Source organism: Zootoca vivipara, chromosome 7 (assembly GCF_965207765.1).
Source record: "Zootoca vivipara chromosome 7, rZooViv2.hap1.1, whole genome shotgun sequence".
Taxonomy (NCBI): Eukaryota; Metazoa; Chordata; class Lepidosauria; order Squamata; family Lacertidae; genus Zootoca; species Zootoca vivipara.
The window spans coordinates 47967092-47979221 of record NC_142590.1 but is presented as its reverse complement, the minus strand read 5'-3'; the positions used below and the strand labels follow the sequence as shown (position 1 = coordinate 47979221).

Genomic DNA, 12130 nt, shown 5'->3' with positions numbered 1-12130 from the left:
ATGAAGTCTACATCATACAGAAACGGATCCCTATTTGTGGTAGTTTAAAATATACGGAGGTTGCCGCATCTTGCTCTTCCACCTCAGCCTGAGGCAAAGACAACTGGTTTCTGCCAGGTGATGCAACCACTTCCTCCCTTCCCTGTCTAGGATCATGTAGTTACAAGGTTCAGGCCAGAGGCAAGAATTTTTGAAAGAAAGGCGAGCAATGGTCTACTCCCTCTCTCCTCCTCCAATTTGAAAGAGTCTATAAATTGAATGATTCAGCTAATTATTTTGAAAAGATAATATATAAGAGGACTCCCACTGGATCAGGCCAAAAGCCCCTCTAGTGCAGCATCCTGTTCTCACCGTGGCCAACCAGGTGCATGTGAGGAGTCCCACAAGCAGGACTAGAAGCAAAGGCACTCTTCCCAATTGTGATTTCCAGCAACTCAGGGGCATATACTGCTTCTGACAGTGGAGGTCAGGCTAGTAGCCATCAGTAGGTAGCCTTCTCCTCCATGTCCTTGTCTAATCCTCTTTTAAAGCCACCCAAGATGGCGGCCATATGCATGAAGTGACGTAGTCTCTTTTTTTGTCCGTCCCAAATCCTCCAGTATCCTTCATTCCAGTATTATGTGAGAGATCTACTTTCCCCACACAATGCATAATTGCATAAATCTCTATCATGCCCCCCGCTTACTTATCTTTCCCCTTAAACTAAAAAGCCCCCAATGTAGTATCTTTTCCTGACAGAGGGGGACTTGCTCCAGTCCCTTGATCGTTTTGGTTCCCTTTTCTGAACTTTTCCATGCTCTTCAATATCCTTTTTGAGGAGAGGTGACCAGAACCATACACAGTATTCCAAGTGGGGTCACACCATCAATTTGTGTTGTACTGGCAGGTTGTTGTTGTTGTTGTTGTTGTTGGTGGCAATCCCTTTCCTAATGGTCCCTAGTATGAAACCCACCATTTTCATGGCTGCTGCACAGTGGATCAATATTTTCAGCCTGCTAGCTGCCACCAACCTATTGTCACCACCGGTTTAGACTCTGTAAAGTCCATCACTGCCTTTTAACCTAACACAGGGTAGCAACACAGGGTTGTGGTGGGGATACGATGTAAGCCACCCTCAGCTCCTTGGAGGAAAATGTGGTATACAAATGATGTAAATAAATGTGTGTCTTATTACTAATAAATTTAAATTCATATCCCATCCTTTCTCCTAAAGGAGCCCAGCATGGCAATGTGAGGTTAGGAATATATTGTTGCAAGCCACCCCAATTCCTGAATGGTGTGAGATTCAAGGTGTGTGCTTCCTTCAGGAATGAGACCGTGGTGTCTTTATGTACAGTACATAGTTTATTTACAAAGTGGGTGGCACTGTGCTCTAAACCACTGAGCCTCTTGGGCTTGCCGATCAGAAGGTCGGCAGTTCGAATCCCCGTGACGGGGTAAGCTCCCGTTCCTCTGTCCCAGCTCCTACCAACCTAGCAGTTCGAAAGCACGCCAGTGCAAGTAGATAAATAGGTACTGCAGCAGCGGGAAGGTAAATGGCATTTCCGTGCGCTCTGGTTTCCGTCATGGTGTTCCGTTGTGCCAGAAGCGGTTTAGTCATGCTGGCCACATGACCTGGAAAGCTGTCTGTGGACAAACACCAGCTCCCTTGCCCTGAAAGCGAGATGAGTGCTGCACTCTATAGTCTTCTTTGACTGGACTTAACCATCCAGGGGTCCTTAACCTTACACATATATACAGGGTGAGTCTTTTAAAAGAGGCCCCGTGGAACATGTGTACTCTGTATCCACGGGGCCTCTTTTAAAGGACTCACCCATTACAAACTGAGCCTACGATGGAGAGGGTCTCACTTCTCCCATAGCCACAGCCCATGGATTCACAAACAGAAATCAAGCTTTGCTCTGCCTTCTGCCAGCTTGCTGCTTTGACATCCGGGCCACATCACTGCCCTCTCAACTCTGCCTCTGTCTTTCTAGCTATCCAAGAGTTGAGGGAGGGAATGGAGTATGGGATAAATCAGGCATAGGCAAACACTGCCCTCGAGATGTTTTGGAACTACAACTCCCACCATCCCTAGCTAACAGGACCAGTGGTCAGGGATGATGGGAGTTGTAGTCCCAAAACATCTGGAATGCCGAGTTTGCCTATGCCTGGGATAAATACAAGAATTTATTAGAGGTAAGAACACCATTATGGCTCTCACTGCTGGAAGCTATAGCAGTAAAGAAAAAGAAATGAAAGAAGGGTGGACAACTTATAGAAATTTATTCAAACAAGAAGGAGGAGAGTATAAATTAAAAGAATTTAAGGAATTATCTGGGAAATTAACAACATGGTTACAATATCATCATTTGAATGAAGTATTTGAGAAAGATAGGATACAGGGGTTTGGGGAACATATATCACAACTGGAGAGAGACCTGTTGGAATGTAATGTAAAAGTGTTGTGTTACGAAGAGTCGGACATGACTAAACGACTAAACAACAACAAAAATGTATATACTGTAATATTGGAATGGGAGACAAAGGATCAGCAAGTAAAATCCTCAATGATACACTGGGCAATAGATATCAGTCATAATATAGATATGGAAGCATGGGAACGATTGTGGAATATGGATATAAAATTTACAGCAGGTTGTGGTTTATGAGAAAATTATATGAAAATGATATCTCATTGGTATGTAACACTGAGTGAATTGGCAAAAATGTATAAATCTAAATCAAACAAGTGTTGGAAATGTGAAGAGAAAGGTTATTTTTATCATATGTGGTGGTCTTGAAGTAAGGTTAAAGCTTACTAGGAAATGATATACAATGAATTGAAAAGGATGTTCAAAATAACTTTTATAAAAAAACAACAACCAGAAGCTTTTCTTTTGGGAATTATAGGGACAGAACTACCTAAATTGTATAGAAAATTTATTTATGTATGCTACTACAGCAGCAAGAATGCTACTTGCCCCAAAGTGGAAAGAAGCAGAAGTCCCAGTAAAGGAAGAATGGATTCAAAAACTTACGCAATATGCAGAAATGGTGAAACTTACTGAAAGAATAAGAAATCAAGATAACAAACTTTTCATAAAAGAATGGAAATGGTTTATTGAATATTTACAGATAAATTGCAAACAGATAAAAACATTAGCAGGATTATTGTAATAATCTGCAGTTTCATAAGAGTATATATTTAAAATAAATAATTAAATGAGCAAATTAAATGAATTCGGATATGCAGAATATATAGGAATTACAGGAATTACAGGAATTAGAAGATTAGATTTCATCACTTGCTGGACGCAGGGATTAGAAAGGTCAGGCATACAGTTTAACACTCCCCACGCCCAAAACACATAGCACTATATATATTTTTCTGTTCTACTGTGCATCACTCTCAATTCACCTAGTTTGCTCTGCATCTTTTGGAGATCTTCACAACCCCTGTCTCTGACCTTTCTAAAAGTCTTCTTTGCAAAGAGATCTGTGCTGTGCAAATGATCACCAGCATCTGCAAAGCTGCCGGACAATCATCTCAAGAGGAGCGTTTGCTTTCAATGGGTTTGGGGCTGGAGGAGGAGGAGGAGCTGACAGTCCCACGCAGCTACGAGGACACAGAACTGACTGGCGAGGTTGGAGGAAAGGCTCCAAGGCCGGGAGGCGAGGCAAGACCCTGGAAACGAGAGGCATTTGGGGCGGAGCCCGCATCGGTAATACTAAGCTCACAATGGGAGTCGCCCATCCACATTCCTCCCGGAAACTCGCCGGGCAAGTTTGAAAGCGGCGCTCAGCCTTTCCACGAAAGCGGGGGTCCTGCTTCTGCCTGAGCCGAGCAACAGCAGCCAGGGACGCCGGAGGAAGATGGGGGTGACGCTGGGCTACTGGGATATCCGTGGGGTACGTCGGGGTCCTTGGTGGAGGGGGGGCAGGCTGGGGATGTCTTTTGGCCAGTAGGGCTCCGGTCTTTGACCAACACTCACGCTCTGCTTCTGATGGGCGGGCGTCTATTCTATGAGTGCCTCGCAGGCAGACGTGCAACAGGTGCAGCTTTCCGAAGACGCATCTGGAGCGGCGGTAGAAAACTTCGCCCGTTGACTTCTGCCTGGGAGTCAAAACAATCACAGGCAGGAAAACGGGCTGCCGGAGTCCTGCGAGAGGCTCAGGCTGCAACCCTCTCCCCGCTTACTAAGCCACCCAACTCGGGGAAAGACAAGGATATTCTACTACCGTATCAGGGCCGGATTTAGGTTTGATGAGGCCCTAAGCTACTGAAGGTAATGGGGCCCTTTCTATGTCCACCTGTCCTTTGTCAACAACAAATTGTCGCTGTTTTTTTGTGCTGAATATATGCTATATGGTAATTTATGTCCCTAATAGGTATCTAAAGCCATTTGCACATAACAAATAGGAGCCTACACAACACAAAATACTGTTGCTGTATGTAGGTTTTATTTGTTTTTTATATTATATTTTGGAAATGGACATTCATTCTTTTCCTTTAATTTTTTTCGCCCCCCCCCCCCCAAGAGAGTGGGACCCTAAGCTATAGCTTGTTTAGCTTATAGGTAAATCCGGCACTGAGTTATTGTTATTTATTGTATGTAAGCTGCTTTGGGATTCTCATTTGGATGAAAAGCATCATAGAAATACAATCAATCAATCAATCGTCCGGCGCTACCGCATCTATTTGGCACGCTGAAGATCAATCGCCGCCGTCTCCAGGCAGCTGTGGGGGAGACCCGGTCTGAAAGCCCGGAGAGTCGCTGCCAGCCCGTGTGGACAGCATCAGGCCCCACGCGGAGATGGCGTGACTCAGCGCCAGACCTTGAGTTCCCTGAAATTCCGGCTTTGGCGCGGGGGCGACGGGATTGCATCGTCAGCGCGTTTCCTGTGGCCGTGATTTCCCCCCTTGACTTTCACGGGGAAGCTCAGAGATACGCCCCGACGGGCAGCTGAGCAGCCAATCCCGGCGCGGAGCCGCTTCCCTCCCCTTCTTCCCTCTTCAATCCGGTGCCAAAAAGGGTTGGGTGACAGACAGTGTCATCAGAGAGAGTGAAAAGCAGGGATGGTGGTGCAAGAGGAGAAGGAGCGAGTTCCATCTTGCCAAAAATTCAGCTATCTCCCTCCGGCAGACCCACGTCTCTGGCATCCTAAGGAGGCAGATTGGCCACGTCTTTTTTTCTTTTCTTTTCTTCCTGAGCTCTGTGCAGGTGGAAAAGCACATCCCAGCCCCATCCTGCTCCCTGGCCCCAGATCTTTGTTCAAGGTACCAGCTTGCCCCTGCCTCCAGAGCTCCTGGAAAGGCACTTAACATCCTAGAAAGAAAGAATTGTAGAGTTGGGCGGTACCACAAGGGGTCATCTCTTCCAACCCCCTGAGATTAAGAGGCTCATGCTCTCCCGACTGAGCTATCCCAGCTATCCCAAGGACCACCTGGAACACTTCTGAAATAAGATTTATTATCCTGTAGATTAAATGAGCAGACCGTGTAAGCCATGGTTTACAGTGACTCTGTTTACATTTTCATGGGCTTTCACGCTCTTCTCTCTCTCTTTCCTCCCAATATGAGGAGGTCCATACATTCTTAACTACAATTCGAACATTCAAACCCTAAGCTGATTAATCTTAACCATGGTTTATTGGAGCAAGTCTGACTTGAATAGTTTCAACCATAGTTAAGATAAATCACAGTCTGCCACTCAGATGTAAAGCTTGCCCATTAAACACTGCTAGGTAAATTAGCTAGTCTCACTGCCCAGCTTATTCCTAATGGTGAAACACACCATCCTAGCATTACACTGCTTGTTGTTTGTTCAGGAAAGCAAACAACAAGCACTATATTAAACCACCAAGACAGCCACTCCAGGGTCTGTTTTCCTACTGGGAGGAAGGGAGGTGCTAAGTAGGAATGCTTGGACTATTCACTAGCTAATCTGCCTAACCATATTGTGTGACCAGCACAATATCTGAATGCAGCCACTGTTTGTCAAGTTTGAATGACAAGTCGCAGTTGATCACAATGAGAAATGAAAGCTTGTGAGCTTGCGCCTATGCTTGAAAAGGAGTGGGGAGCACCCAAGGCTTGAGAGTAGGCTCCTTCCTGTCACAATAAACCATGGTTTTATGTGATGTCTGATCACAGCCACTGACATGCAACATTGCAACAGGGTTTTCAGTAATGCGAGGAGGCTATTGAATAGTAACCTTGGACAGCATGTGCTATCTTCATCTGTGAAATATGTCAGTATCCTTTGCCTTGGGCCATTGCTAGTCTGGAGCAGATGTAATCATCTGTTTTTTCTACCACTGGTGATTATTCTGCCACTAAATATTTGTCTCTTCCTTCCTGCAGCTTGCCCATGCAATCCGGCTTCTTCTGGAATACACAGGGACCGCATTTGAGGACAAACAATATGCACCTGGAGATGGTAAGGAGCTGTCCCTTTGCAGCCAATTGTGAATCCCAGCAGCAGTTAGGATTATTGCCAGTTGCTTTATTTTATTTTATTTTATTTTATTTTATTTGCTTAGTGTCTTTGAATTATCTAGCTGTGGGAATGGTGGAGAGCATAGAAAACAACATCCAATAACACTTGCAAATAGATGGGGTTTTTTTTTTAGTAACTTGCACCTTTTATTTGACTTTCACGAAAGAGTAGGATTAGATCCTGGTGCAGCTGCTGGCTCTGATCTTTAGGGGTGGACTGAAGGTAGACAGCAGTTGTCGAATTCTGGAGGCCACTTAGTGTAGGCCTCCTTCCTGGGATTCCTGCAAAGATAGCTGGGCTAGGAGGACCTTGATCTGAGCCAGAAAGCCCTTTATGTTCTCAAGTAACCATGCACACTCAAGATCACTTAAGGCAGGCTTCCTCAAACTCGGCCCTCCAGATGTTTTGAGACTACAATTCCCATCATTCCTGATCACTGGTCCTGCTAGCTAGGGATCATGGGAGTTGTAGGCCAAAAACATCTGGAGAGCTGAGGTTGAGGTTTCTGAGTATGCCTTCTGGCTTTTATACATGCAAAACTTCCTGGTTGGATTCAAGGGTTGTGTGTGTGTTTAATGCAGCCCGCGTGAAATGTTCTAGTGATGCGAGTTGGAATGCAACAGATGATCTCTTGCTGTTGTATGCAATTAATTGTATGGGTTGTATATTGGACAGTGGCCAATTCAGCCCTGAGTTTCTACAGCTAGAATAACCCTCCCCAGCCTGGCACTCTGGCTGTTTTGGACTATGGCTCCCAGCATGAGACTGGTAGTATTCATGCCTGATAATTCATGCCCCTTAGGAATGGAGCCAAAAACACAAGAGAAGCTGGCTATGAGGGAGAAAACTTACTTTTTATACCTGTATTTACAGCTCCTGATTTTGACGCAAGTCAGTGGACTAATGCGAAGGAGACGCTGGGCTTGGACTTCCCAAATGTATGTAGCAACTGTGGGGGAAAATAGCAACATGTCGTTGTAGATTGATGGGGATGGTGGGGTCTTTCTCCTGCTGCTCCCTCTTTGAGATGAGTGAGAGCAACCAGGCCAGAGTCCTGGGCTCTTTCTCATCTGGCTCTGCTTCACTGTCTGCTACTTCAAGTACAGGTCACAGCTCAGTGGGAAATGAAGACAGGTGTGTGAGCAGAATCTAAAGCAGGGGGTTGGCTGGAGGTTGAGATTTGCAGTGCATTCCTGGCTTCTTGCTAGAGCAAAGGCTGCCAGGAAGCCAGATGCCAGGGCCTTTCAAGTGTGCCTGGGGGGAGAAGCCAGGCCCTGTAAATTCCGCAACCAAATTCTCATGCACAGTTCTCTAGTTTATGAGGTCTGTGTTCTGTTCTGAGCAGCTTTCCAAGGGCCACATGCCAGTCCTGGGCAGGGCCACAGGCAAAAGTGGGTGGAGCAATGCAAATTTTACCTTTATGCCTTAGGCTAGTTTCTGCACATTTTCTCTCAACCATCTCTCTGTCCAGGGCAGGACTAACCATTAAGCAAAATAAGCACGTGCTTAGGTCATCAAGTAGGGCACCACAGAAATTTTCCATTGCCAGATTTTTAATATTAGTGGTCAGAAATTGCTTAGTTGTGTGTTCATTTTCTCAGTTGAAGATTATCAAAAATCCCAGCAGAACAACTATGCAACAAGATAGGTTGGATGCCTTATGTCTACCAAGTATAGAAGCAGGTGTGTTCTGGAAGATTAGTTATGAGGATCTGATCAAAGACTTTGCAATTAGAAAAAGTGGGAGAAAATTTTTCAGATATAAAGTGTAAAAAATAAACATTATTTTCCATCTTACTATAGGTTTTGTTTTATTTTGAAAAAATATAATTTTATTTTATGGTTTATTGTTGTTATATTTTGAATTAGATATATATGGAGGCACCAAAATCTTTCTGTATTTTAGAGATTTCTGTATTTTAGAATTTCTGTTTTGTTGGAAGCCGCCCAGAGTGGCTGGGGGAACCCGGCCAGATGGGCGGGGTATAAATAATAAATTATTATTATTATTATTATTAAGTGCTTAGCAGGCATCCCCAAACGTCAGCCCGCCAGATGTTTTGGACTACAATCCCCATCTTCCCCGACCACTGGTCCTGTTAGCTAGGGATCATGGGAGTTGTAGGCCAAAACATCTGGAGGACCGCAGTTTGGGGATGCCTGGCTTAGGGCCTCTAAAGATCTTATTCCAGCCCTGTCTTTATTCTCCATTCAATGAAACAAGAAGCACACACCTTAAACACCATACATTTAATGTGCAAGACTTTCCCCAAAGATTCTGTGGGACTTGGGGGACTTGAGAAAGACTGGAAGCTGCTGAGTGTCAAAAGAAAGAAGGCACATTGTTAAAAGAAGAGGCTAGACCAGAAAGGAAAAAGACATCCCTTATGTGCTCCTGCTGTTCCTTCGCTGATCTTTTCCCATAGAGACTGCCTCTGGATGGAGCTACTGGAGCCCAGGGCTTGCTTCATCCCATCTTTCAAGTTTTTTACCACTGGGATATCCTGTGCAAAATTACCATGTCCATCCTTGGACAGCCCTAAGTAATTATACTACACCTAGGATGCAAAAACTATCACCCAGCAGTGTGAAATGGCTTCTCTTGAAGCCGTTTCAGTGTAGAAAGCCTTTCAAGTTGATGCTGTTTCTCCTATGTAAATGGGAAGTTGTCCAGCAAGGATGACGGGGTGATGAAGTGTTCTGGGTCTTCTGCACTGGCGCCATTAACCTTCCCTATCCTTTCCTTAGCTCCCTTATCTAATTGATGGTGAGACGAAGATCACACAAAGCAACGCCATCATGAGATACATTGCTCGCAAGCACAAGATGAGTGAGTGTTTCTGGCACTAGTGTTTCTTTGGATGCCAGCTTAAAACTAATTAATTAATTAAGTGACTGATAATATTCTTGCCAAATAGTTGGTTCATGGGTATGCTCTTACCTTCTGTGCATTTTGCGTTTCTACAGGTGGTGAGAGCGAAGAAGAAATGATCAGAATAGATATGCTTGAAAACCACATTATGGATCTGAGAATGGCCTTTGCAAAAGTTTGCTACAGTCCAGATTTTGTGAGTTTTGTGGTTTGCATCCCCCCCCTTCCCAAATTGGAACTGATCAGGAATCTAGCAGATGTTGAGAATCATTTGGGGATCAGTATGGTGTGTGAGTGGGTCAAAAGATAGCACTTACGTAAGGCTGAACAAATAATTCTTTCTGCTCTTGTGGGACTGGGAGGGGAACAAAAGTCTGTAAAGTTACAACCAATAAGCAGGCATGAGAGAGAAAGGAAGTCTATAATTGGGGAGTCAGTAGTTCAAGGTTTCACAAGAGTTGGGCTGGAAATCAATCTGTGTACCTAATAATTCAAGAATGTCTGGTTGCAGGAAAAACTGAAGCCCGAGTATCTGGAGCAGATACCTGGAAAACTGAAGCTGCTCTCCCAGTTTTTGGGAGACAGGAAGTGGTTTGCAGGAAAGAAGGTACACGTGCTATGCATAATTCTATAGAAACAAAGTTGTCTCTCTAGTTCTAGGGCTCAATTTACAATGTATTCCTCTTGTGATTTTCTAGATCACCTATGTAGACTTTCTTGCATATGACATATTGGATCAACACTGGATGTTTGAGCCAAAGTACTTCGATCAGTTCCCAAATCTGAAGGATTTCCTTGACCGCTTTGAGGTGAGATTTACTGTGATGTTTGCACTGATCTCCAGTAGGAATTGTTCTTATATTGATAGCAAAGGAAATGCAATTCCTCGAGTTGCTCTTTGTCTCCCACAGCAACAGCCCCGAGTGGTGCAGCAATCATTCCTTCTTCCCAGGCAACTCTGTGAACTCTGTAATATAGCTCTGTGATTGGAAACTCTCAGCACACTTAAAGGACTAGAGCTCCCAGAATTCTTTGGGGGAATTCCATGACTCTTTAAAGGGGTATCATAGCACTTCAAATGCACATTGTGCATGTGGCTGTAGTCTTAGTGCTGCCTTTATAGAATTCAAGCAGGGAGTAGCATGGGGACAAAACCAGAATTACAGTCATACCTTGGGTTACGGCCACTTCAGGTTGTGTGTTTTCGGGTTGCGCGCCGCACCAAACCCGGAAGTCCCGAAACGGGTTACTTCCGGGTTTCGGTGCTCGCGCATGCACAGAAGCATTAAATTTCACTTTGCGCATGCGCAGAAGCGCTGAATCGCAACCTGCGTGTGCGCAGATGCGGCGCTGCAGGTTGCGAACGTGCCTCCCGCACGGATCACATTTGCAACCCGAACGTCCACTGTAGTTGGCTGTGTTAGTTGCCAGGGGGTGGGGCAACCTGGTCAACCCCTAGGTACACCCCTACAGGCAAGCAAGAGGCATTCCAGCCAGGCAAAAACATTTCTGAAGCATTGTGGGTCCTAAACAGCTATTTTCATTTTTTCTCCAGAGTCTAGTTTAGACTCTTGCTATGTGTTGCTGTTTAATGACTATTCCCTTGCAGGCTTTGGAGAAAATTTCTGCCTACATGAAATCTGGCCGTTTCATGAAGACTCCCATCTTTTGGAGACTCGCCAAGTGGAGCTATGAAAAAGTGTAGAGGAGACCGTGAACCTTAAAGCCTCTGCAGATGGGTGTTAGCGTCCATGATGGCCCCTGAGTGAATCACCACCCCTTCATGCTTTAAAACATGTTTGTTATGCTGTGACCCTTAATCCAGACTGTCATTAATAAAAACTATTGGATACTGAAAAGATTGTGCTGGCTTCTTAGTTTGCTGCCCTGCAGCCAGAAAAAAATTCTCCATTCCCATGTTTTAAAATTGGGTTTAAAATGCTGCCAGCAAGCCAAGCTGGTGGCTACTTGCTTATCAAAAGAGCTTATTCCAAGAGCTCACAGGGCACAAAACAACCTGAAAGGAGGGGGGGAGGAGGAGGAGAAAGAAGAAGAAGAAGAAGAAGAAGAAGAAGAAGAAGAAGAAGAAGAAGAAGAAGGAGGAGGAGGAGGAGGAGGAGGAGGAGGAGGAGGAGGAGGAGGAGGAGGAGGAGGAGGAGGAGGAGGAGGAGGTTGCCCCCTGCAACATTGCCCAGTGCACTGTGCCAACAAATACCTGCCAACCAAATACACTGGCACTGGCAGGAAGCATTGTGGTCTAATGCAGCAGGTTCTGTGCCCGATATGTAAGTGCTAGCATGCCAATCCTTCCAGTTAAGGCTTTTCTACGCGAGCCGTCAGTAGTATTTTTTTTTAATTAGTAATTTCCTTAATATTACACCAGTCAATTTTTCAATAAAGATATGCAGTAGAAGACATGGCGCAAAACAGGTGTGTGTGTGTGTGCATTGTTGGAATAGGTAACAGTCTTTAATACAGTATGGAGGAGAAAAAGTCCCTCAGGGGTTAATTCCCTGTGCCACTTTTTAATAATTATTAATAAGACTGAACTCTGTCCAAAGTCCTCTCTTCTGATAACTGGCTTCAGTCTGTAGCATCTGGCTGCTCTCCAGCTGAACTCTTCTGGGAGTTGTCTGTACCAAGTCTTGAGCCCACTTACTATTGAGAAAGTCCCCTTTAACTCAGTGGGGTTTACTTCTGAGGAGACATGTACCGGTTTGAGCAGTTAAGAACCCCCCCCCCCAAAGTCTCACCCATGCTTCTCATTTGACCTTTT

At 44.9% G+C, this 12130-nt stretch overlaps 1 protein-coding gene across 1 annotated transcript; it reads left to right on the top strand.

Annotated features, from left to right (window-relative positions):
* Nucleotides 1–3753: 3753 nt before the first annotated feature.
* Nucleotides 3754–11213, top strand: LOC118088605 (glutathione S-transferase Mu 1). The gene is made up of 8 exons (XM_035122454.3): nt 3754–3891; nt 6347–6422; nt 7356–7420; nt 9231–9312; nt 9450–9550; nt 9866–9961; nt 10053–10163; nt 10964–11213. The coding sequence occupies exons 1-8, from the start codon at nt 3856–3858 to the stop codon at nt 11057–11059; spliced, it is 663 nt and encodes a 220-aa protein (XP_034978345.2). The 5' UTR covers nt 3754–3855; the 3' UTR covers nt 11060–11213.
* The last annotated feature ends 917 nt before the right edge of the window (nt 11214–12130 follow it).